Source organism: Zonotrichia leucophrys, chromosome 18 (assembly GCF_028769735.1).
Source record: "Zonotrichia leucophrys gambelii isolate GWCS_2022_RI chromosome 18, RI_Zleu_2.0, whole genome shotgun sequence".
NCBI classification, from domain to species: domain Eukaryota; kingdom Metazoa; phylum Chordata; class Aves; order Passeriformes; family Passerellidae; genus Zonotrichia; species Zonotrichia leucophrys.
The window spans coordinates 8,974,228-8,999,916 of record NC_088187.1 but is presented as its reverse complement, the minus strand read 5'-3'; the positions used below and the strand labels follow the sequence as shown (position 1 = coordinate 8,999,916).

Genomic DNA, 25,689 nt, shown 5'->3' with positions numbered 1-25,689 from the left:
AGTTTACCACTTTAAATGTATTCTTATTTACTAGAAATTATTTTAGAAAATAGCTGTTTGGAACTAAACATTTCCAGCCCTTCTTTTGGGTGCAGGATGCTCCTTTTTGCAGCTGTCCTGGGTGGCTGCATGCAGATGTTGACAGGTTAATTTGCATTTGAAGAGCTGGGTGCAGTGAGCTAAGCAAGGGTTTTTCTTCCCTGCCTCTGAAGGCAGTCACTTCACACTCCTTGCCAAATTTAGCCCCGATGCTACTCTTCTTAATTAACTAGAGCAACATCCAAGCTGAGTTTGGCCCATTGTTAGCCAGCCATTTATTACAGGGTTGAATTAAACCCCTTGGCTGTGTAGGAGAAAGGCTTTTATTCTGAAAATTGATTGTACTAAAGTGAAACACAAGGACAGCCCTAATTCACAGCAAGGTGGTAGGTACAAGCTGGTTTATCTGATTTCCTCTACCCTGTCACCAGAAACTGCGAGTCCAACCTGGTTTTCCTGCCTGCTGCACACTGCTGAGGTCAGAAATGGTTTAGTAAAAAAGGAATCCTGATGTTAAGAGAATGTGCAGCTCACACTGCTCAATCCCCCTTCCCAGAGAGAATTCTTTTTCTTCTCGTTGTGGGTTTCTTTTTTCCCTTTAGAATAAGTTCGTATCAAGACTGTGAGCACAAAGACCCAGATTTAGACTTCAGTCCCTTCCATTGCTGTAGGAAAAGGCAGAAGTCCTGATGCACAGCCCTGCTGTCAGCCTCTAGGAGCTGTTGCTGCTGGTCTTTCATGTTCCTGATCCATCCACACTGGCTCAAAGCACAGACCAAAAGCTCCCGTGCTGCAGCAGGGAGAGGAGCTGGCATTCAAAGAGCTGGAGCCCTGTCACCACCAAGGCCCCCTTTGCTTCCTCTTTGGTTTCTTTTCTTCCCTTTAGATGTTACAGAGCAGCCAAGGAAAGCTACATCCTGTGGGTATTAGAGCACTGAGCTGAACCTTCAGAGACATGGGAAGACATAATTAATGTTTTTCTGGTGTTTTTTCACCTTCTTTTCACCACACCTCTGTTCTCCCCTGCCTCATCCCTGCCATGATCTGCTGTGGGCAGATTCTGGTGTCGCTTCTTCCCCCCAAAATCTGGATTTCAGCTCAGTTTGCTGTGCATCCCCCTGGCCAAGGGGATCATTGGGACAAAGTCACCCATCTGAGGGACAAAGTTACCCTTCTGAATTTATCAGTTTTGATGTTTATTTGCAGGGATTAAATGAATACTCGTAACATGTTGGATTCAGCCTTCATTCCTGGCAAAATTCTTCCTGGTCACAGTCAAATGCAAACTAATTCATCACCCCAACTGTGCATGAGGGAGGTGCTGGCACAGGGCACTGTCTCAAAGGGAAATGTTTGCTCCAGTCCATCATTTGCATCACACACGAAGCTTTTCTTGGAGATATCTTTGGGTTTTCTACGTAAGAACTTCAGGGGAGGGGCTGGGGATGGAGCATGTTGCTGTTAGACAGGAATGATTCAGGTACCCATGGAGACATGAGATCACTCTGCATTGTCACCAGCACAAGGAGATTACCTTATACAAGAATAACTAAGAATAGAATTTTTGACCTTCCATCTTTCCTTATCTGTAAACATTAGATCTGCAGAGCAGTGCAGCCCTGCTTGTCAACAAGGAGAAATAAAAGAAAAATAAAACTAATTTAAAACCCCACAGTGGCAGTGAAATAAATCCATGCATTTATCATTTCAAAGGTTCCCATCACTCCTGCCTCTTTTCCTGCAAAGTTTAAATGATTACATATTTTTTTATGTGTTATATTTACTCTCCTAAGGATAGAACACACTTTACAGAACCTCATATGGATAAAAAAGCATTTTCCTTTTGCACTGTTGCTTACAGTTAACACACACAAACCTGCACCTTGAGCTTTCCAAAACCTGTTTCACGCCATCAAATAAATTAATAGCATATGCAGAAATTTATTTTGAAGTCCTTAAAAGTTGAATGTTTATGACTTGAATTTTCCTTTTAAGGACTAGCATGGATCTCAGTGATTGGTGCAAGACTTTATCTGGTTCAGTAAAAAGGGGCAGATTCTTCACAACACTTGCACCTGCCCTGCTCCTGCCAGCACTAAAATTGGAGGTATTTGAATGAAAAAAGATCCTTAAAGTGAAGAAAAGCAGGATGAGGTTCTGAGCTTACCATAACAGCTGGAAAGAATCTTGTAAAATGAAATTCAGCATCTGCTTCTGTAGATGTCTCAGGTTTTAAGTTTCTGAGGCAGAGGGTAATTTTTAAGCAGAATCTTAACTTGCACATACATGAATTATTTCTAGTGACTGGCTCAAAAATAGCGATTTGAGCCTGTGCAATGTGTTCACACAGGGCTGGAGTGTGGCCAGGCCTGGGGACACAGAACTTTCTGCACACACCTGGATCATGTACCCCACCTTGTGTCCCTGCAGTGTGAGCTGGGGACACGCTCTGAGTGTCCCTTGTCCCTGCCTGGGCATGGCTCCTCAGGGAACAGCCAGAGCTTGGGGTGCTGATGAGCTCTGAGCCAGAGTCTGGAGTCACTGGAGGCCAAAGGCAAAGTGCTGTCCCCTGGGAGCAGGGGCTCATCAGGCTGAGTGACTCAGAGGTGCAGCTGTCACAGCCTCCCTGGCTCCTCCTGTGATGGAACAGCTCAGACACCGTGCTGGGCTTGGGCCTCAAATCACCATCCAAACCTTGGTGCTCAGGCTCCTTCTTTGCTTCATGAGGAGAAAGGACTTTGTCCTTCTCTGAGAAGAAAAAGGAGGCTGTGGGAAAGGTGTGGGGAAAGCAGCTCCCAGATTCTCACTCATGAAAACATTGTTAGAAAAAAAAATCCAAGATAAAACACATTAAAGCACGAGGGGATGGCACTATCCCTGCTGGAGCCCCCCAGCAGTCCATGAAGGGACCCCTGGTGTATCCAGCACTTGCAGGACATGTCTGCTAGGATTGTGGGGAGCTGCTGCAGGAAAGCACTGATGTCTCTTGAGGGCACAGCTCTCCAGAGCCTGCAGGAGTGGGTCTGCAGAGGAGTTCAGGTGATGCTGTGCCTAAAAAATCAAAGCTCAGCCTACAAACCAACCCCAGCACCCTGGACAATAAATAACACCTGTGACGGTGTTCACAGGGGTCTGAGGATGAAGGAAAAGGCGAGGATCTGACTCCATGTTATAGAAGGCTTGATTTATTATTTTATCATATATATTATATTAAAACTGTACTAAAAGAATAGAAGAAAGGATTTCAGCAGAAGGCTGGCTAAGAATAGAATAAGAAAGAATGATAACAAAGGCTTGTGGCTTGGACAGAGAGTCTGAGCCAGCTGACTGTGATTGGCCATTAATTAGAAACAACCACATGAGACCAATCACAGATGCACCTGTTGCATTCCACAGCAGCAGATAATCAATGTTTACATTTTGTTCCTGAGGCCTCTCAGCTTCTCAGGAGGAAAAATCCTAAGGAAAGGATTTTTCATAAAAGATGTCTGTGACAGACACCAAAGAGCAGAGTCAGGAGCTGGACCCTCATGGTGAGCAGGCTGACATCAGCCCTTCCCTTTCCAGCCCAGAGGGTTCTTTGGGGCTGTGCCCATCCCCAGGGATGGACATCCCATCTCAGAGCCTGGAGTCAGCAGTGCAGGAGAGCCCTGCCCTGCCCTGGCAGCAGCACCAGAGCTCACTGATGCAGCAGATCCTCAGTCCCAGCTGGTATTTGCTGGCCATAACCCGGTGATTCCAGTCTGTGGAGCAGAAGTAATCCACAGTCACTGGGCAAACTTTGTCCAGAGCTTATTTGGGAGAGAAAGCCCTGCTGCATGCTGCTGGGTGCAGGAGAGCTGCTGAGGCTGGGTGATGTTTCATGACTGAGTATTTTTAGAGCCATCCTATAGTGCAGGATTTTTAACTTCCATTTCACAGCCCTTGAAGCCTGGCAAACTTTCATTAACATTTGATGCCTTGAAGTCATGCAAGGTCTGGGGGGAAAGGGAGGGGAAGGAGGGAAAAGGAGCACACCTTTTTGGAGCAAAGTTGCTGGGAAGCTTAGAAAAAGCCTCCAGCCCCTCCTTTTTGTACCAGGTGGTTTTAAAGGACCCCAACCACTCAGAAAACGAAGCTGGAATTCCAAATCATGGCAAGGTGGAAGAGTGAAAACGCCTAGAGTCTCTCAGGCCCCTGGGGAGTTGAACCCCACCACCCTGAAAGGATTATGCCTCTCTTCTTTGCCCTTTATCAGGCAACTTTGCTTATACAGGGCTGTTTGACCCATGAATCCCCAAATTATTTATAAGCCATGAGGCATCCATCCTGGAGCAGAGAGCATGAGCCATGGAGAAGTCAAAGGATTTGCTCCCAGTTCCCTCACTGCCATTTCTGCTCAGCACAAAGTAAGGCTTTTTTTGCCCAAAGTTATAACCAATGAAAACTGTGCTTCCCTGGCTACAAGGCAGACTTTCAACTGGAAAATAAGTTAACAGAAACTCTATTTTTCCCCCCTCTAAATATTCCCACATGCACACACACACACAGAGCGTCTCTTCGTGCACACAACTGAGATTTTTCATAGGCTGAGGGAGTAGGAAGAAGAGACGTATTTTTGTCTCCTTGGCAAAAATATATTGGCAGCATCTCAGTGAGTTGTAAAGATTGAGTAAGTACCAGAGCACGGCCCCGTGAAGCAGGTTTTGGAAAGCTGCCCCTTGGCTGCCTCTGCCCGTGTGCCAGGGCCTGGCAGGGACACTGCCCTGGGGGCACTCAGCCCCAGGGGCCCCAAGCAGCCCACCCAGGCTCCTGAGAGGAAGAGGAGCTTGCACTCCATGGAAATGAGGAGCTGTCAGCTCTGCACCACGCCAGAGGAGGTGTCTGAATGGGAGAGGAGCTGTAAATCCCCCCCTGGGCATGGCAGCGTTCCCTGAGCTGCTGCGCGGCTCCTGATGTGGCCCTGGCAGGAGGTGGCACCAAGGGTGACAGACTGGCCCTCCCCTGCTTCCTAAACTCAGGGGGAAATCAGGGCCCCAGTGTAGGAGAGTCAGGGGTAGGATGGTCAGGATGGATGGAGAGCAGAGATCTCTGCAGCCAGGGCTGGAACTTGGGGTTTATTGCAAAGGGCCTGGGGGCAGGGCCCTGCTGGGAGCTGCAGCCACAGCTCAGAGCAGGCCCGAGAGGAGAGAGGGGCAGAGAGGATGAGAGAGAGGATGAGAGGGTAAGAGAGTAAGGGAGTAAAATGGGTAAGAGAGTAAAAGGGGTAAGAGAGCAAAAGTGTAAGAGAGCAAGGTTCCTGTTCCAGTAAAATAAATCTTCTGTGTTGAATATTCTAATTCTCACTAACCAATCTAGTCCAAGATACAAATCCTATAGCATTTACATACAGCCTATAAGAATCATTACATTACCATTCTGTGTTACATTTTAAACCCTAAAAACTCCTCTTTGGGCCCCTCCTGCCAAGCTGTAGGGTCTGCTCTGACCCTTGGGCCTGTCTGCAAGCAGAGGGTGTTGTTCCATCAAAAGGGGATCACCTTCAGCAGCCACACCATTGTTTTCCAGTTGTTCAGTAACTGAGGGATCTCAAAACTTGCTTTCATTTCAATCTCGCTTATAGCTTCCACATTCTCAAAATCTTTTGCCAGGCAATCACATTTATAAGGCTTTCCTGTTTCATCTCTCCCAACAGCCCTGGATGTTGTTATCCAAGGGCAGGGAAACACAAAGGGCTGAGGGGGAAGGAGTCAGTGGCACAGCAGACACCACACCAGGCACGGGGCACCTGCCCTTTGCCCAGTCTTTCCAGCAAAAGGAAAATGTTTTGGTTTTCTCCTCCCAGCTCTAAACATTCCTGGCTTCTTCCAAGCCATCCCAGGACAGCAGAAGGCAGCGAGCATTTCTGGTTACAATGGCAGATGTGCCTGATGATGTGGGACTCTCACATGCATTATTTAAAGCAAATTCTGGGATTCTAAATTGGATTGCTCAAAGCTCCCATCACTACTGTCCTTCCCCAGTGCAGGTAGAGACATTTCATAGTAAAAACACAATCCTGAAATACTGAAAGTAAACTCAGAAATCTCGACCATAAAATATTTATGAGTCTGTGCTTTGGTGCATTGTAATTTTGCATGATATGTTTTGCTTTTCAAGACTGACTAGATTAAGGCTCTTCTGATTCATTAAACACATTTTCCCAAATGCTGTTTCTACAAATATTGTTGGGTCATTGTGTTTAGTTGCATTTATTAGCTGGTGTAACAAGGAACGTACATCTCCCATAAACCTGAGAGGAACCCACTTAAATGTGTTGCTCTGAATCTCAGCAGAGAAGAAAACAGTTCTCATGAATAATTAAAGCTTAAAGAGGTCATGCTGGTTTTGCAGCCTCATTTTTATTTGTCACTGCTTAGTTTGCATTAGGAAATAGGAAGTTTCAGGTGCAGGAGCCAAATGGAATCTCTTCTCCATGTGTTCATTTAAACAGATCTATTTGGTAGCTGTCTCCATTTTTATGTATTAGGTCATTTGTTAGCTGTAGTGATTTAAATCAGTCCTGGGAATCAGATAGTTTAAGGCTTTTAATTTTCATCAGGCAGTGGCTGTGCACCCCTTTGCCTTTGGGCAGGAAGGAGCACTGGCTCCTCAGCTGGGCAGGGCTGGGGGGCAGGCAGGGTGGGGATTCAGGAACACTGGGATTCAGCAGAGTTGGGATTCAGCACAGTTGGGATGCAGGCAGGGCTGGGATTCAGGAACACTGGGATTCAGCAGGGCTGGGATTCAGCAAGTGGCTTCAGGTGGGATCAGGCAGGGTGGGAATTGGACCCTGGATCAGCAGGGCTGGTCAGCGGCTGATTGCAGGCTGATCACAGGCTGATGCGCGCTCTCAGGAGACTGCCACCGGTCCTTCACAGGCCCCCCCCCAATCAGCCGAGCCCCTGCTCCTCTCCCAGGCCCCCCACTCACCTCCAGTCACCCCCTGCCCACCCCTCCTATCTCCTCCTCAGCTCTCTCTCCCTCCCACTTTCTCCCAAGCTTCTTTTCCTCCTCCTCTGTGAACCACCTCCCATTCCTCCACATTCTGCCCCAAAGTTCTCCTTTGCTCTTTTTCTGCTCCTTTGCTCTTTTTTCACATTGCTCTGCGGCACCTTTCAGGTTGCAGGCACTGCTGGGAATCAGGAATAACCAAAGCAGTAGTAACTCTAATTCAAGTTTAAATCCTACATGCTGCCTTTATATTCCCTTCCAGGATTTAACAATGGCAAAATATTTTTGTTCCTTTCATTTTTCCCCACTGGAAGCTGCTCAGTCCCTCCAGCAGCTCTGCTATTTGTTCCCAAGGTTAGACATCAGCCCTGGGTATTCAGCCCGACAGCCTGCACAGCACTAATCTCTCCTGGTGGAGTGTCTCTCACACTGATACATCCTGCAGATGATTGCTGAGACCTTTGCCTTGCATTTCCCAAACCCAGCCATCAGCAGGGCTTGGCAGTTCCACCCCTTTCTCCCAACCTTTGGATTCCCTGTTGTCATCTGCCTTGTTTCTGTCCTGCATCACTGGCTGGGCATGATCAATCTCCAGAGGCCTGGCTTCTATGTATAACTCAACAAGCTGGCAGAGAGACCAGGAAGACTCATTTGTGTGCTCCAAAACGAATGGAGATCCAAGTCAAGGTCACTGCCTTCCAAAGACAGACACATTACAAGCATTCCTTTCAACTAAGATGATTTATGGACTGTTATTTCCCTATTGCTTCTTCAATATCCAACTATTTTTCTGAATGCCATCATCTGATGATGAATCTACATGGATTAAGAGATGTGGAATCGTTACAAGATTCCAGGAGTGTCCAAATATCCTGCATATTCCTAATCAATTCATTAACAAGGTCCTGTATCACTCCTTTCCAGTGTAAACCTCATGCTTTTTCATTAAAAAACCCCAACTTTGCAATGTATGAATGAGCCAAAAGAAAGTTTGTGAAGGATGTCAGGTTAGAGACATTCCTGCTATTGGAGCTGACAATAATTCATTTAATGCAGAGAGGTAATTATTTAGTGCCTTGCAAGCTTCTGCTACACCAAGAGATCTCACCATCAATAATCAGAACAACCAATTATCAATTCTCAGTATTGATTGCATCAATAATATTAACCATCTCCTCAATAATATCAATTGTATGAACGATTAATAATATGAATCATTTTTTTCTACTGACTTGATCTGGAAGGATTTTCCATCAGAGAAGAAGACACACCCTGTGCAAGCTACCCCAAACATCCCCAAGGATTTCCCAGGTCCTCATTCTGGAGAGTTGTTTCTTAAATTTTAGGCTGCTATAAACCTTGCCTGGTGTGAAATGAAAATGTTTCAGAAAATGGAGGAGAAAATGGCAGTTTAAGAGGGTTTAAAAGTAGAAATTAAGAATAGTAAGGCAACAGCGGGAGGTTGTGCACATATGAAAGTTGAAGTGGAAGAAAATAGAGGAGATTGACACCCCACATTGCACTGGGGGTGTTTCAGGTAGTTCAGGAGGCACCCCAGAGGTGACCATGACAGTGATTCAAATTATAAACTCAGTAGGGATTTTGGAGAGACATTAATGTCCATTTGCTTGAATTCCACCCCCAGGAATTGCCAAGCCATGGGACAGGACATGCAGGTGTGCTGTGATCCTCAAAGGTGAAGCCATCCAGCCCTGGTTGATCACAGGTTAATGAGGGAGAACTGATGACTTACCAAAGGAAGGGAAACCATATGGATAAAAACCAAACTGCCCCTTAAGGGAAACTTGATTCCAATTGTGCAGATGCAGGGGAAAGGCAGGGTTTGACATTGTGAAAATAAACATGATTTGTCATTTTGCAGCATATGAACTTCACCAGGCTGAAGGAGGGCCTGTTCTCAGAACTGCACCCGATGCAGTTTGGCACTCCAGCCCTCTCACAGTCTGATGGACTGGCAGCAGCCTCCGTGGAGTACCACTGAATCTATCTCAGGGTCAAGAATACTGGGGGGAAAGAGCAGATTTTGGTGCAAATCCTGGCTAGATTCAGGCCAGCACCATTCATTTCCCACACTGAGGTGTTGGGGCGGTGATGGTCCCTGTGGGGCCATTCACAGTTGTGAAAAACAACTCAGTCTCTGATATATTGTGCCAAAAGCACTGCCAGTTACTAAAGTACCTCTTTAAATTAAGGTGTTTGGAGCCAGAATGTAAGTAAGAGCTGGAAACTCATCAGAGGATGACTCTCAGTTCAGAGCTCTGATGGATGAAGGCTCTCACCTCAGAAGCCAACACCAGCTCCTCAAGTGTTAGACTAATTTTAGCTAAGGTAGAAAAGCCAGCTACAGAACGCTAATGGAGCTTTCTGTCCAAGCTCCAAATTCACTTGAAAAGGATGAGGAGGATTATATCAGCCACCCAGAAACAGCCTCAGCAAAGTGGCAGCAGAGAAAAATATGGAAGTGAGTGGTGAGACAAACTTCTGGGCTGCTGGATAAAGGACTGAGGCAGGAGATGCAGGACGAGCCGAGGTGTGAAGGCAGAACACAGCGAGTGTGGGCTGGGCTGGTGGAGAGAAAAGCAGACACAGAGAAGTGAGTTAGCAACCCCACGACAAACCAGGAATGCTGACAGTTCCTTGGGGCTGAGCCAGGCATGAGAATGCTCACCGTGGCAGGCCTGACTTGTGTCTGACTTGAAAATGTTCCTCAAATCACCAGTGTTGAACACAAATGTTCCTCCAGCAGCATCACCAGTGTTGCCCCAAAACAAGCACGGCATACGCAGCCTGAGGGATTGCCCCTGTTTCCCTGTGCTGTTGATTTACAAAATGCAAACTGAACATCAGGGCTGGAAGTTTGTCAGACTTTCTCCCCAGAAAACACAGAGACATTCCCTCAATAAGCTCTGTAAAAAGGAGCAACAAAAGAGACTAAAACAGAAGCCTCTGAAATTTGCCCCACTTTGCCATCCAAGCAGCAGCAGGAGAGGCTGTGGTTGATAAGGAGAAAATTGCAAATTGTAGAAGGAAGACCCATCAGCAAGGCTTGTGGAATTCCACAGCACACTCTGTTATCTGCTGCTTGGCCAAGGAAAGGCAGCTGGGAAGGGACAGGAGCACTGTGAATAACCTCAGTCATTAATTCTATGACCAAAATGCTGGTTTACGGGGCAAACATTTGAAGAAACTGGAAAGTGAGGAGCCTAAACCAAGATGTAACATGCAACTCTCCCCTACTCTGCCTTTCCCTGGTACCATTGGTATTCACTGTGGTAGCACAAGGACACTTGGTACTTTTGGCAGCAGTTTTGTAATGACTGAAGAGGATTCAAAGGACAGCAGCCAGACACTGTGATGTGTTTTATTAGCTCCCAGATGTGCAGGTGAGGTGAATCTTTGGGAAATGAGTTTTGCTGCCACGAGTTTTCTAACATCCCTCAAGGCCTCAAAATCTTATAATGGAACAAAGGGCTGTCATAGAATATGAAAGGCATCTCTGGCAAAGCATCTTCTCTGAATCTGTTCATTTCTTACACAGAAATACAAATGCACAACATCTCTGATGATATTTGCCCAGCTGAAAACAGGAGGTCAGCTGCTGAGGCTGTGTGTTTTCCACATGAATTATAAGTGACTGAGCCTCTGTAGGCGTTTCCTGGGATGTCTTCTGGTGTAGGTGATCCAGAATCTAGAGATGCTTTACCAGGCTGTATGAAACAGTGCTTGGTGCATCCTGGATTGCAGAATGCCAAAAAAACCAAGAGTATTTTGCTCAGAGTAGTAAAATTGTTCCTGCCAGAATTGGAAGTCAGAAGTGCTCCATCCATGAAGTGTCCAAGGCCAGGTTGGATGGGGCTTGGAGCAGCCTGGGACAGTGGAAGGTTGCTGGGACAAGATGAGCTTTAAGGTCCCTTCCAACCCAAACCATTCTGTCGTTCCATGAGCAGTGGATATTTTTTATCTCCTAACAAAGTACCCCTCCTGCCATGGGGCCAACTTCCTTGGGAAACGGTGAGCATCCCCTGGCACCTGGAGGAGATCAGCCAAGGCCACAGAGAACTCAGGAGTGTTCAAAAAGGGGTTGCCATGTGTGTTCATGTGCCATGAAGGTCGAGTTGCCCAAGCAGGAACCTCTCCAGTCTGGAATTGGCACTCAGAGCAGAGGGGCCCACACCAGGCATGAGCTCCAGTGCAGTGTGAGAGCTGCAGAAACAGCAATGCAGGAACAGAGCAGCACAGCCTTCCTTCTGTGGGGCTGGGCTGGCCGAGGGGCTGTGAGCAGCCTCTCCTCCAGCACACAGGGCAATGTCCAGGGAGAGGCTGCAGGCAGCAAAGGGAATCAGATCAAGCACTGCCACAGGCAAGCTGGGGAACGCAGATTAGGATATTCTAAATACTGGAGAGTGGGGTGTAAGACTCTTCTCTCACAGAAAGGCTGCAGTAAATACAGGAGGGAGCATTTACTACGTGAAGGGAAGAGAATGGAGTGAGCACATCAATGACAAGATAAACCAAGACCTATTCCTGGAGAAAACCTGCTCCTGCCAGGCTGGGGGGGATTGGGGAGCACTGAATAAAGGCCAGGCAAGAGCTGCCTGCCAGCCCCAGCTCCTCTGCAGTGCGTGGGCAGCAGCAGCTGCTCCAGCAGCTCCTCCAGCTCCTCAGAGCCCTCCCGAGGTGCCGAGCACACCGGGAAGGTGTTCTGCCTTTAAAAGCCTTAAAGAGGAGCAAAATGGGGCAGGCAGCGAGTCCTGAGTGGCTGCTCCTCACCTGACACCAGGGCACTGCCAGGCAGCTCCGAGCAGCTGAAGGTCTGTAGGCAGCAGAGGGGGAGGACGGGGAAAAGGGGAAATTCATGTCACAGCAGAAGATAAGAAAATAAGAGACTGGAGGAGGAGTTTTGCTTTGCCCACCAGACAATTGAAAATAGATCAAAAGAAGAACCCAAAGGGTTTGTTTGAGATGACAGCTCCTAAGGAAGAAAGTGGGGCAAATTTCATACGTTTCAACATTTTAAAATAATTGTCTTTGTGCCCGGGAAGTAGATGGGAAGCAAACAAAAGGGAGTAGGCCAGATTCTGATATCACTGGGTGAGCCAGATTGGAGCCCAGTACAGGGAAATCAGAATCTGGCCCTAAAGGAGGCAGCTCCTCTCCCTGCAATGAGAAACAAGTGAGTTCTGAGGTAGGGAATGAAAGATAAAGCTAAAAAGGGCTTCTATAAGTGAAATAAAATATTCTTTTTTTCACAGTCTCCAGACCTGTAGAGAAACATGGTTAAGAGTAAGGATGGATTCCATTTAAAGACTCAGCTGAGCTGTATTTGCTTTGGCCTGACCATGACACACACCGGCATCTTGTCCTGCCCATGGCACTAGGGTAGCCCACAGTTATGGGAATAAACTCCTACTCTTTTTATGTCCTGAGCATTCTCTGAACACAGGATCTACCCTGGCAAAAGTATGACAATAACCCCAGGTACGAGCAGTGCTCTTCATCAAATTCATCTTCAGGATGAAACAAAAATACAAACTGTCATATGGACAAATTTCCAGGACTGGCAGGACTCGGAGGGTGTCAGACAGAATCTGTCTCAAAACCAGCCTGTGCTTTGAAGTTTCCAGCTCTTACAACAGCCAAACTTTTTTCAAAGGCAGACACCCAATAAATGTGTATTTAACCTCCTGAGGCTTCTTCCTCTGCTGGCTGCATCCTCCACGGTGGTGAAGGCGGCTCACAGCAGCATTGTGGAGAAGCAAATTCACATGAGGTGTGTTTTGCACATGACCTGCATCAATAGTTCATGATTTCTTTTATAATGACAGCATTAAACATCTCCAGGCAGAGGCCCGTGGGAGCTGTGCTCATTGGAGTAACTTAAGGACAGGCTTGTGAAACTCTCAGCAAGCAGCAGGAGACAAATAATCAAACTTGGGACAGCTTAACACACAAAGTTCCAAGCTACAGGAAAATATCTATTGCTGCTCCTTGTGGTCTGAGGGGAGAGCTCAGGACTACAATAACCCCTGTCTGGCCAGCAGCACCACAAAGCAGGTTTTGAAAGTAAAAGGAGGTGCACCCTCAATTCCTCTTCTCGAGGGTTATTTTGTGACAAGAGGAAAGAAGGAAGCAAAGGCAGCAGCTGCATGTGCTGTGGTGTCAGCCCAGTGAGACAGGGGAGCTGTGCTGGTGGAAAATCAAACAAATGAACAACATGCACAGATAGATATTTTTGTGGAGATGAACACTTTTTGGCATGTCTGATCTCCTTTGCTCACTATTGCTCAAATCAGTCAGCAAAGGGCTTCAGAACCTGTCAGCAGAGAAATCCTCCTAAGGAAGAAAATACACAACTGTTTCTCCTCTGCCCTGGCAGAGTCCAGCCCTGAGACACTCTCACTCCTATAAATAGAGGTGATGTCCAAGGGAAGTGTAAAGCCATGCCATTAAGGAAAGCCAGGCCTGCACGAGGTGCTGGGATGGACACTGTGTTCAGGCCACTTCTGTTACAGCAGCCCCACTCTGCTGTCACACTTTCCTCGTGGTCTGTGGCTCTGTCAGTCAGCCCTATCTGTGCTGATGTATTCAGAAAACTTGTCATTTAACCATTCAGATATTCATGTGTTGCAGTAAATCAGGCTGACAGCTGGCTCTGGAACTGAGGCACAGTGTTTAATCACAGAATAGATGCAACAAGCAGAACCATCGGTCCAAATTTCCCCTGGTACCTTACTAATTGCCTTATTTTTAATATACAGTCAGCTCCTTGCAACTTGTATTCCCTGTTTCCACAGGCAACAGAGAAAAAAAACCAAGAGTATTTTGCTCAGAGAGTAAATTGTTTCTACCAGAATCAGAAGTCAGCCCCCAACAGCAGAGGTGCTCCATCCAGGAAGGGTCCAAGGCCAGGTTGGATGGGGTTTGGAGCAGCCTGGGATAGTGGAAGGTGTTGACAGCACTTGCTGTCAAATGATCCTGAAAATGATTTCATTTCATGTCTCCAAACCATTCCAAAAGTCCCACATTTGCCAGGAAGCAATGGGCTGCTTGGTGAGGTTTTGGGGTGGGTGCTGTGGGTGTATTTACCTGCCTGCAGGTGACTGCTGAAGCCAAGTGGCCACTTCTGCAGCTGAATTCCACAGCTCCCATCCCACCAGTGCAGCTCCTCTGGGAGAATCCCCTGCTTCACACTATTAATAGTGTGCATGTGTGTGCCCCAGAGCTGCTGGAGAGCTGCAGGAATGGGGTGTGTAGGCAGGGGAGGGTTGGATCCAAGACACTGCAAATGTCTGGTGTCCCATGAGGAAACAAGAAAGGCTTCTGTACCAGGTCCCAAACCTTACTTTCAAAGGTTAATAGTAATCCAGTGATCTTAGGAGCCACTCATCTTGGTGCAAATCCAAGTGAAGGTAATGGACCTCTCACTAGTCCTAAACACAGTTTTGGGGTGGATGGCTGTGTGTGTATTTATCTACCTGCAGGTGATTGCTGAAGCCAAGTGGCCACTTCTGCAGCTGAATTCCACAGCTCCCATCCCACCAGTGCAGCTCCTCTGGGAGAATCCCCTGCTTCACACTATTAATAGTGTGCACGTGTGTGCCCCAAGTATCCAGAGCTGCTGGAGAGCTGCAGGAATGGGGTGTGTAGGCAGGGGAGAGTTGGATCCAAGACACTGCACATGTCTGGTGTCCCATGAGGAAACAAGAAAGGCTTCTCCACCAGGTCCCAAACCCAGTGTTTTCTGCATAAGGAGGGCTGGCAGCTGGAAGGGTTAAGGGTGCAGGAGGTGATGGAGCAGGAGGGAGCAGCCCAGCCCCTCTCCCCCACTGCTATCAGATATTCCTCCCTCAGCCCTGCTCAGCACGGGCAGACACAAATCCCTATTGACAGAAGTCCCCTGCAGACAGGGCCCTCTGCTGCAGAGCTGCTCCAGTCTGCAGTGCTGGAAACCTATTTTAAATGACAACACAGCAGTAGTGCTATGGGAAGATCTTGTTGTGTAGAGTTTTCAAGATCAGGGCAGGGAGAAAACAAAAGTACAGCCTTGTATTGACAAATATTGTCAGACATTTGAGGACTCTGTTTTCCAGTGCTGGTTGGTGCAAACACTTCCAGGGCATCAGGGAATGTTGGCATTGATAAACACTAACCACAGGAAATGGCTGTTCTCAGACATGGCTGATGGTATGGACAATAACAGGATCATGCATGGCTACCAAATTAACGAGCATTTACATCCTAAGCATTAATCTTCACTCTCAATCATCAAAAAATAAAAACCCAAAGAACAATCTGCAGTGGTAGAGGCAGGATTATTAAAGGATTATTTGAGAAAGAGCAAGGAGAAGGCAGGATGTCATCAGAATGTGGGATCACTACTTTGATTTGCTGTTGAAATCTCTATGTATTTTGAGATCTCAAAGCCCAAAACAAAGCTTAATCTTCACTTAGGCACTACAGTTGCCTCCCTTATCATGTTATCTGAGTACATCACACTCTAATTATAGTTGTCTGAACAACACTTAGTGAGATTGGGAAGTACTAACCTTGCCAGAGAAGCCCTTGAACACAGAGCAGAACCAAGTCAGAAATGCTTTTTAGTTCCTAATTGCCAGCTAAGTATGCTGCAACCAGTGGAAAAAAAATTGTTCTAACACCATCAACAGCACTCCAGAAAATTTACCTCTTCATTATCATTAATGCAGATCCTGAAGTCCTGGCTCAAAATTCAGAACAAAGTTTTTGTTATTATGAGGAGAAAAAATGCATTCTAATATTTGTATTTCTAAAAGCATCATTAAAAACGTATCAGTAATCATTCAAAGAAAGAAGTAATACTTACAGCATCTCAGTGGGATATTATATCTCACTCTCAAGAGGTATCCAGAAGAGCTTCTCAATATTTTAGTATCTGTTAGGCAGTGATTGCAGTTTATTTATCTCTCTCTCTAGTGGGTACAGCAGTAGGAGTTAAATATTCCATCTTCCTCTCCCAAGGATGTAAGGGACTGTATCCCCAAACTCAGGCAAGAAGGAAAATCTCTGTCCCCCATCCTTTCCTGGTGGGAAATGGCTTTGTGTGCCTCTGTGAGTGTGGACCTGTGGCCACATTTGCCTGCACATTTCTTCAGGGCAGCTCCTGAGAAGCCTTGGAGAAAAGCTTCAAACAGCTCAGCCCTTGTGGAGGTGCTTGCAGAATGATTGTTACTGGGTTTCATTGAGGTTTTCCTTTTCTGCCACCTCTGCCATTCCATGACTTTTATTCTTTATGCATTGCTTTACATGCCAGGGCATGGAGATGAATATCCCACCAAAGCCCAGCTTTGACTTGCTCCTATTTTTTATGTATCAGTACAACTCAGACTCTGCTGTCACCTTTTAGAGCTGACCACTGCTTCAGTAGCTTCTCCAGCTAGTTTTAATTTTTAATTTTTGCCAAATCTGAACTTCAAAGTCCATTGTTATGAAGAGGTATTGTTACTTTTCCTAGCAAGCCTTTATTTCAGATACTTTGTGGCTTGAAAGAGGCCTCAACACTGTGTAGGTCACCAGAGTTCTTGATAGCAACTTCAAGCCTTGCTGAGAGTTTAATAAGCTGTTGCTGAATTACATTGCACTTGTTAAGTTTATAGAAAAAAAGTTATTCAGTCTGCTGCTGTTATTAGCTATCAAACATCACAGACACTAGAGAGGACCCTTAACCAGTATCTCTGGTCTGAACTACATAAAAAGTACTGAGGAGAATATTTTGAATTCCTAGGCTTTGATACAGGTCCAAATTTCACAGTCATTTCCAATTTCTATAATAATTTAGCCAGATAAATAATGACCAATTAATAATGACCAATCCCAGTATTCCTAAAAACTGAAAATAGAAAGGAACTTTCAAGTTCATTCAGATTTTTTAAATTTTTTGGGGTGGGGGGGGCAGGGCAGAGAGGTGATTAACCTGTTTTTTACCTCTGATTAACCTGTTTTTTACCTCTGCTAGTCTTGCTAATGCTCTTTCATGTGAGAGGCTGTAAATAGAAGAGCCAGGAAATGAAGGTCTCACCAGTGCTGTCCTGCTGGTGCGTTCCAGCCCTGCTGGGGCAGGAATGGCTTCATGGCCTCTCTGAAAGTTCTGCTGAGGGGCCCATTTCACTCAGCAGTTCAATTACGTTGAGCCATTTCACAGAGCCCAAAGCCCTCCATCAGTCCATCAGTGCTGCAACACAAGAGGCTTGGGGAATATTTCAGTCTTGCAGACTCCTCATCTGTGGAGTTTCTGGGGTGAGGTGTTTGTTTGGGCTGTTGCCATGTCCACACTCGGGGAACGTGCAAGAGGAGCCTGTGGTGGGGACACTGAGCTCCCTCCTTCAGGCCTCTCCCTGCCTGCCCTGCAGCTCAGTCACCTGCCATGCCTCTGCTTTTATATCAGCTCTGGGTAAACTCAGCCAATTACCTTAACCTTTACTGGAGGTTATTACTGGAGGAAATTTATTATTTATTTATTTTATTATTGGAGGAAAATTATTTAGATTTATTGGAGGACCACAGAATCATGGAATGGTTTGGGTTTAAAGGGATCTTAAAGCTCACCCAGTTCCACCCACACCTTCCACTAACCAAGGCTGCCACATCAAAGCTGGCCTTGGACACTTCAAAGGATGGGGCAGCCACAGCTTCTCTGAGCACAGGGAGGAATTTCACCCTTTATCTCCTCTAACCCTGCCTTCTGTCAGTGTGAGGATACAGAACACAACAGAACACAACACCTACAGACAGACAAGGTGTGCAGGCTGAGGTGGCCCCACCCATACACACACAACACAGTCATTGAGAAGCCTATTTCCACAGAAATTAGGATGGGAAAATTATTTAGATTTTTCCTTAATAAATAGAGAGAATAAAAATCACACTGTGAATGTATTTCCTGTAAATTGCACACCTTTATGGAGAGACTTGATGAAATGACCATCCAGTCTCAGAGGCTCTGTAATGCTGGGGGTGATTGTGTGAACTGCCATGAAAATAAACACTGGGATCTTTAAAATGTGAGTTTTGCATTGCCTTGAGGAGCAGCAGCCCCTGTGGATGCACAGGCTCTGCAGGAGCAGCCCAGCTGCAGTGCTCTCCCCACCTGGCAGCCAGGACAGGTGTGTCACTCCCAGATGTGACATGAGCCACTTGCATCTTGTTCCCCACAGCCTTTGAAGTGCTGTGCAGAGAAAGCCTGAGCTGCTGCTGCTGCAATTAGAGCTGATACATCATTTACTGGGAGAATTTAATGCGCTGTAGTAGCAAACCTGCAGTTGACACTCACAGGGTGCAATTTAAATCCTCTGGATTAGTAATTCTTTTGAGATTTTTGTAATCATTGGTAATAGGTAGTGAAATAAATCCACATTTATATCCTACAGACTGCAGCTGTGCTTCTGTTAAAGTAGTATTAAGTGATGGGTTTTAAATCCTTCTGCCAGCTCGAGCTGTAAGCGCTGAGGCTCCTGTGCAGGGATAACTCAGCCTGGGTGATGTGTTCCCGAGCAGGAGAGCTCTGGTTAATGAATAATGAAAGCAGCACGGCACAATCAGAGCTCAGGGCTCGCTCCTGCAGGAAGCTCTCTGGGGAGAGCTCCCCGTGCAGCTCCCGGTGCCACAGCGACCCAGCTGCAGCTCACACTGTGGGTAACAGTGACAGGAAAGAGCACAAAATGCTCATGGACAGCTTTACCTACACAGACAAAGTGCTGAGGTGTCCAGTGAAGCAAGGGGTTTGTCCAGCCAGCTCTGGTGCTGTCCCTCCAGGGATCAGGAGTGCATCAGGAGTGCATGCTGTGCCCTGACTTTACTCCCAGTTAGCTAAACAAATATGCCATTAAAAGCTGAGCCAACCTTGAGTGGGACATAAGGGCTTCAACTGCAGCAGGAAGAGATTTATGGACTTGTTTTTGCAGCCTAGAGAGTAATTGAAGAGGGCTCAGACAATTCAGCATTTACTGGCACTTCACTGTGGTGAGATGGGAAGGGTGATGGGAGTGAGATTGGCCCTGGGAGCCCCAGCCATGGAGCAGGGACCCAGCCTGACAGCCACTCTGGGAACAAAAAGAAGCTTTGCAAACTCAGTATGCTTGTAAGATAAGCACAGTGCTGATAAAGTGAAGCACTTAGAGATTAAAAATCTCAAGAGGATGATAGAAGTGGCTGAAGGAAAGAGCCCAGGAATCCTGGCTGTCTCTTCATTCAGCCAATCTGCCCAAAATTCATTACTTCAGAGATGGTTAAAAAAAGCACATTTGCCTGGTTGTGTTCCTTATGGGTTCTGTTTGCTTTGTTTCCATCCAGGAATCTACAAAGGACATTGTTTCCGGATCAACCACTTCCCTGAGGACAATGACTACGACCACGACAGCTCAGAGTACCTTCTCCGTAAGTGAGCACTGACACCTAACACACAGATGGGGCTTCCCTGGGCTTCTCTTCTGCAGAGGGCAACCCCAGTTTTACTCACTGCAGACTGGCCCAAACTGGGCAGCACAGCCCAGTGGTGCCCACATGTCCAGTTCATGCAGCAGCTGACACAGCCACCACCCCTGGGATCCACACTTCATGGTCATGGAATCATGGAATGGTTTGTGTTGGAAGGGACCTTAAAGACCATTTAGTTCCAACCCTCTTGCCATGGGGTTTCAAGGATTTTTTCCAGGGGAATGCTCACAATTTTGGTGCAGATGGTCTAAACATCATATGACAAATTTTCAAATGAAAACTGCAGCTATCTTGCCCAGATTTGCAAGGATATTTTACAGAGGGAGTATTTATAGGGTTAGTGTAACAAAACAGGTTTGAGGAGTGGGTTCCAGCCCATTAGGAAGCTTTACCAAATGCTTAAACCCAACCCTTACTCAAGCCTCAGCCTCTGCAGCTGGTGAGCCACATCCCCCTGCAGTGAAATCACTGCACTATAGGAAGGAAGCTGAAATTTCTGCAGGTAACAGCAAAATCCCAGCATGATCAGGGGCCATGGCTTCCCTGCCTGGCCAGCCAGCCACTGCTGCTCCACTCTGGCATGGAATTCCCCCCAGAAGGGATCCCACCCACCAACCTGGGCCTTGGAATCAGGGCAGTTGTTTCATCCCCTCCACCTGACCATTCTCTCCGCTGATGGCAAGTCTTGGAACCCAACCATGAAGCCTGCAAAGTTGGAGTTAGATTCCCCTTCCCCAGAGGACTCCTTGCCTTGTTGTTCCTCGTGAACAAAAGAGCTGAGCAGCCAAGCTGAAAGCAGTGCCCTTTAGCAGGGAGAGGAGCTGCAGCTCACAAGGTGTTGGGAAATCAGGGAGCACAGACCAACGCTGCTGGCAAAGCAGAGAACTCCTCAATTACAATATTAATTACCTCAAACACCACTTAGAGAACCACTCTGCCCTTCTGCTCACTTCTGGGCAACAACTTCTTGTTGCTAAGACATGAAGAAGGGAAAAAAAATCTCTGAAAAGTTTGCCTCACCAGAAAACCCAGATGTTTTTTTCCTCTTTGCTCTTGTCGATTTAGATCAGTCACAGCACCCGGGTGACACGATTTCAGAGCTCAGGCAAAGGCAGAGTGTGAGCACAGCTGCATTTATCTTTCATAAAAAGCCTTGGAACTAATGTTAAATTGATGCCAAGTCAGCTTTAGGAAACAAACATCATTAGTAAAAGGAAAGAGGAATTAAGTAGCATCATGATAAAAGCACATTATGCCTTCTTTATATGGAGAAAAGTGAGAACTGGGAAAAACAGTCTCCAGCTCCACGTTAAGCTACGAGACTGGTAAATTGTTTGTAAGTGTGCTTGTGACGGGTGTTCCTAAAAGCTGTTTGCAAAAGTGACTAAGTACAGATCTTAAAAACAAGTTGGTCCAACCCTTTATGTCTTCTGCAAAATCAGTCTCTGGTGTCTCCCCCGCAGAGCAGAGCTCACCTCTCAGAGTCTGCACAAGACAAGGCTCCTTGGCTCTAACTTTCATAAGAAAACTGCAATTTCCCATGCACAGAGTTGATTTAGAGATTACTGAAAGGTATCATGTCTAAATCCAGAGGAGATGAGCTCATACCTATATGTAATAGGGACCAAATCATTGTCTAAGACAGCAGGATATTTGCATCCTGTTTCACAGGGACGTGACAGCCTCTGTCCTGTTTTTGCCCTCTGCAACACTTTTGCAGTCTATTGGCTCCATTCTCCACTATTTCTGGCCATTTCTTGGCACAGTTTCTCAGAGGGACATGTTAGGACTAATATTTATTTTTCCTGCCTGGCTTAGGCAAAGGCACCCACACTCATGTGTTTTGTGCTCCTGAAGCAGCAGCGTGAGGGGTCTCAGCCTCTTCCACAGCCCCCAGTTTAATTTGGGCTTCAGAGAAATGCAAACACTGTAGTGTTTGCAGGATCAAGCCCTGGTTCAAAACCCCATGAAAATCAGTGACAAAAATGACTGATTTTGGGAAACTTTGGTCTAGGGAGTGGGTAGAGGCAGGAGTTTGGATTTTGCCCTTTGGTGTTCAAGCTGCTCCCTACAAAACCAAGCAAACGACAGTGTGGGACAAGCTGAGACGTGCAGAGGAGCTCAGACAAGACCCTTCCTATTGAACCTTCCCCGTGGCAACACACTCCCATCTGTGTGTCTAAAATAATCCCCCTCACATGCCTGAGCAGGGCCCCAGTGAGCAGCAGATGTCCCAGTGCCAGCACGGACCCTGGGCTGCCACCGCATCCCCAGTGGCAAACGTGCCCTGGTTCCCTGTCCCTGCTTCCCTCTCTGCTGCTTCCCTGGTGTCTCCTTTTCCCTCTTTCCTGCTTCCCTCTCTCCTGCTTCCCTGTCCCTGCTTCCCTGGTGTCTCCTGCTTCCCTGTCCCTGCTTACCTGTGCCTGCTTCCCTCTCTCCTGCTTCCCTGGTGTCTCCTGCTTCCCTCTCTTCTTCCTTTTCTCCTGCCTCTCTCCTGCTTTTCTCTCTCCTGCTTTTCTCTCTCCTGCTTCCTTTTCCCCTGCTTCCCTGGTCTCCTCCTTCCCTGGTGTCTCCTGCTTCCCTGTCTCTTGCTTCCCTCTCTCCTGCTTCCCTCTCTCCTGCTTCCCTGGTCTCCTGCTTCCTTCTCTCCTTCTCCCCTCTCTCCTGCTTCTCTCCTCTCCTGTTTCCCTCTCTCCTGCTTCCATCCCCTCCTTCTTCCATCCTCTCCTGCTTCCCTCTCTCCTGCTTCCCTCTCCCCTGCTTCCCTGTCTCCTTCTTCCCTCCTCTCCTGCTTCCCTCGTGTCTCCTTCTTCCCTGTCCCTGCTTCCCTCTTTCCTGCTTCCCTGGTATCGCCTGCTTCCCTATCTGCTCCTTCCCTGTCCCTGCTTCCCTTTCTCCTGCTTCCATCCTCTCCTTCCCTCTCTCCTCCTTCCCTCTCTCCTGCTTCCATCCTCTCCTTCCCTCTCTCCTCCTTCCCTCTCTCCTGCTTCCATCCTCTCCTTCCCTCTCTCCTCCTTCCCTTTCTCCTGCTTCCATCCTCTCCTTCCCTCTCTCCTCCTTCCCTCTCTCCTGCTTCCATCCTCTCCTCCTTCTCTCTCTCCTCCTTCTCTCTCTCCTCCTTCCCTGCTCTCTCTGGGCACACCGAACCCGATCTGTTCCCATCCAGCCCGGATCGCCGGCTCCTCTCCCTTGGCAGGAGGGGGATCCATCTCATCCTCGCTGTGCGCTGGGGATGTCGGGGCTCTGCTGCTCCGAGCAGGGGGACCCCGCTTCGGGGGCATCTCCACACGTTCGTGCCCTTCCTCGCTGCATGTCAGAGCATCCTCTTTGCAAAGCCATTCCCTCGGCTCCCGCCTTTGCGGAGATGAAAAGCCCGAGCCGAGCAGGGTTTGCAGCCCCATGGGGAGGAGCGGCTCCACCGGAGGAGGTGTCACCGCACATAGCGGTGCGCAGCAGGCGATGCGAACCGACAGGACGGTAAACAAGGGGGGGAGAAAAGCCAGGGAGAAAGCAAAAACCAGATTGCCTTAATGTTTTTTGATGTGCTGTCACTTTATTACCAGTATCAGGAGACATATGTAAATTCTACGTGGTACCTTATGAGCTTCCTTTGAAATTTCAGAGCTAAAAGTACACATTGTAAGAAAGAAATATACTGTGGAATTTTTCAGGAAGAGAACACTGTGTGTTTTGTTTCTCTTCTCATTAATTACCTACTATAGAAAAATTATCTCTGAAATTTATTAGTAGAAATAGAACAAATAGAACAACCCATCCCATATATTTGGTGCGTCTGACCAATGATATCACTGACCAAAGCTCCTTCCAATGATATTACTGAAGCATTTTGGGAAAGCTCCTTGATTTAACTGAAATCATTATAATCAGCATGACCATAAAGTGCAGGAAACAATATCCAGAAAGGGTGGGCCAGAGGCGATTTTGAGCCTTTAGCCAGGGCACAAAAACAGACAGACAGAGATTTGGGGGGCCTTAAAGTCCAGCAGCAGAGACTGACTTTGAATCTTTTTCTAACAATTGACTGAAAAAACTGACCCAAAAGCCAAGTGCTGTTAATTCCTAGCACTCATGTAGGAATACACCCAGGCCAAGGGAACAGGCTCTCGCCTCTCAGCAGGCTTTGCCCAGAGCCCTTCCACCCACTCCCATCGGTGGCGTTTGGCAGTTCCTGCCAGACGCTGCCTGAATAGCAATGCGCCCGCCTGGCCCGGCTTCAGATCCGGCTGGAAAATGCCCCAGCTGTGAAGGACACGTGCAGCGACGCTGCCAGTTTGGGAAAGGATGGACTTTTCTCGCTCTTACAGATCGATACAGGCAGAAGCTTCCCAGGCAGGCGCTGCCTTTGTCTTTTTGGGTTTGTGTCCGGAGCGGGGCTCAGTGAGCGGAGCCCCCATCCCCGTCCCTCCGCAGCCACTGGAGCTCTGCCACCAGTTACCAGGGGAATCGTCAGGAAGCGATTCAGTGAGTCGGGAACGCCAGGGCCATGGGCAGTGAATGGGAAAGCAGCAGCTGGAACATCTGCCCGTTCCTGCCGCTCCCAGCGTGGCAGCCAGCAGGATGCGCCCGGAGGGAGCGCGGCGCTCCCGGCCCCGCACGGCCCGGATGGCGCTGGCTCCTCTCCGCCCGCCCCGCGGTGCTGAGGGGCTCCGTGCCGCTGTCACAGCAGCCTCTGACCCTCCCTCGCCTTGGGATCCCCCCAGCCTGGCGCCCCTCGCTCTGCCGGGGCTCCCCTCCGTGCCCTCGCCCTTCCCCGGCTTCAGGGGGATCCCATTTTCCACAGCAGTGTTCAGCGCCTTATCTCTCCTTCTTCAAAAAATAAATCCTCTCTCTACAGCAATAAAACTCGGTTCCTCACTCTGCCTTTCAGGAACCCCCGGCAGCTTTTACCCCTTTGGTTTTTACTCTCTTCTCATGCTTGTTTATTTTTTCTCAGCCCTTTTGTTCCCTCCCTGCTGCTTCCCTGTCGATTGCTGCTCTGTCTTCTTGTGACCCGACTTTGAAAGCTGGCTTGAAGTGGTGTTTTAATATTTTTGTGGGGGATTTTATACGCTGATGAATGGACTGAAGCATGCAGAATTTTAAATGACTACTTTGCTGTCAGGGAACTAAACACAAACATCTAAAACACACTTGTTAAAATTCCTTCCTTAGAAATCTGAAAGGTTTCGATGTCCTTAATATCCACTAAAAGAAAAAGGGGTTATTAGCTGTGCTTGCTGGCAACATGGATGCTGCTGACTTCAAGAGCTGTAATTTGCTCACCTTGTGTGTGCACCACGGAACAGATCCGTCTGCTCCAGCTGTCCCAAACCTTGTAGGGTTCATAGCCAGCTCATGAATTTTTCACTGCTGCTCCCTGCGTGGTGCTGGGTCTTACTGTCACTTACCTCATGCTTTGCCAGAAATATTCTGCACACGGTGGCATCAGAAAATGCCAATAATGCTGGACTTCCTGGGAGAAAGCTCAAAAGATTGAAGCCACTCTGTTGAGAGTCTGTGTCACACTGGTCACCTCATGGCTCCCTCGTCCCAAAAACACACCCAGAAATGCAGAATCAGTGATAATTCTAGGAAAAAGGAATTAAAAATTATAATAAGTTAGATATTAGGAAAAATTTCTTTGCTGAAAGGGTTATGAAGCACTAGAACAGGCATTCCTGACTATGTGCAAAAAATGTGTGGATGTGGCCGGCACTCAAAGATATAGCTTAGTGGAGGTGCTGGTTTCACTGTTGGGTTTGATGATCTAAAAGGTCTTTTTCAACCTTAACAATCCTCTGGTTCTATTAAATCATTCTTCTTAACAATTTTAGGAAAAAAACAGGGCTTTTGAGACTCTAATCTCCACACTTGCACCCGAGGAGGCACCCAGAATGATTGCTGTGTCTTCCCTCCCTACCTGTGTCCCTGCAGGCATCGTCCGTGCCTCCAGCGTGTTCCCCATCCTAAGCACAATTTTGCTGTTGCTGGGAGGACTCTGTGTCGGAGCAGGAAGGATTTACAACAGCAAAAACAACATTATTCTCAGCGCTGGGATTCTCTTTGTTGCAGCAGGTATGTTCTGTTTAAATTGAGTTCTTAAGAAGTGCTGCTGTTTTCAGATGGAAAAGACTCTGGAAAAGCTCCTTGGCAGTGCTTTCCCTGCATCCCTTTCCTGGGCTGAGTGCA

At 47.5% G+C, this 25,689-nt stretch overlaps 1 protein-coding gene across 1 annotated transcript in view; it reads left to right on the top strand.

Moving 5' to 3' along the window:
• CACNG4 (calcium voltage-gated channel auxiliary subunit gamma 4) overlaps window positions 1–25,689 on the top strand; it is a 42,475-nt gene that overhangs the window by 14,845 nt on the left and 1,941 nt on the right. Inside the window, exons 2-3 of the mRNA XM_064728239.1 lie at window positions 19,357–19,440; window positions 25,435–25,575. Of these exons, the coding sequence (XP_064584309.1) occupies window positions 19,357–19,440; window positions 25,435–25,575 (225 nt within the window). The remainder of the gene's footprint in view (window positions 1–19,356; window positions 19,441–25,434; window positions 25,576–25,689) is intronic.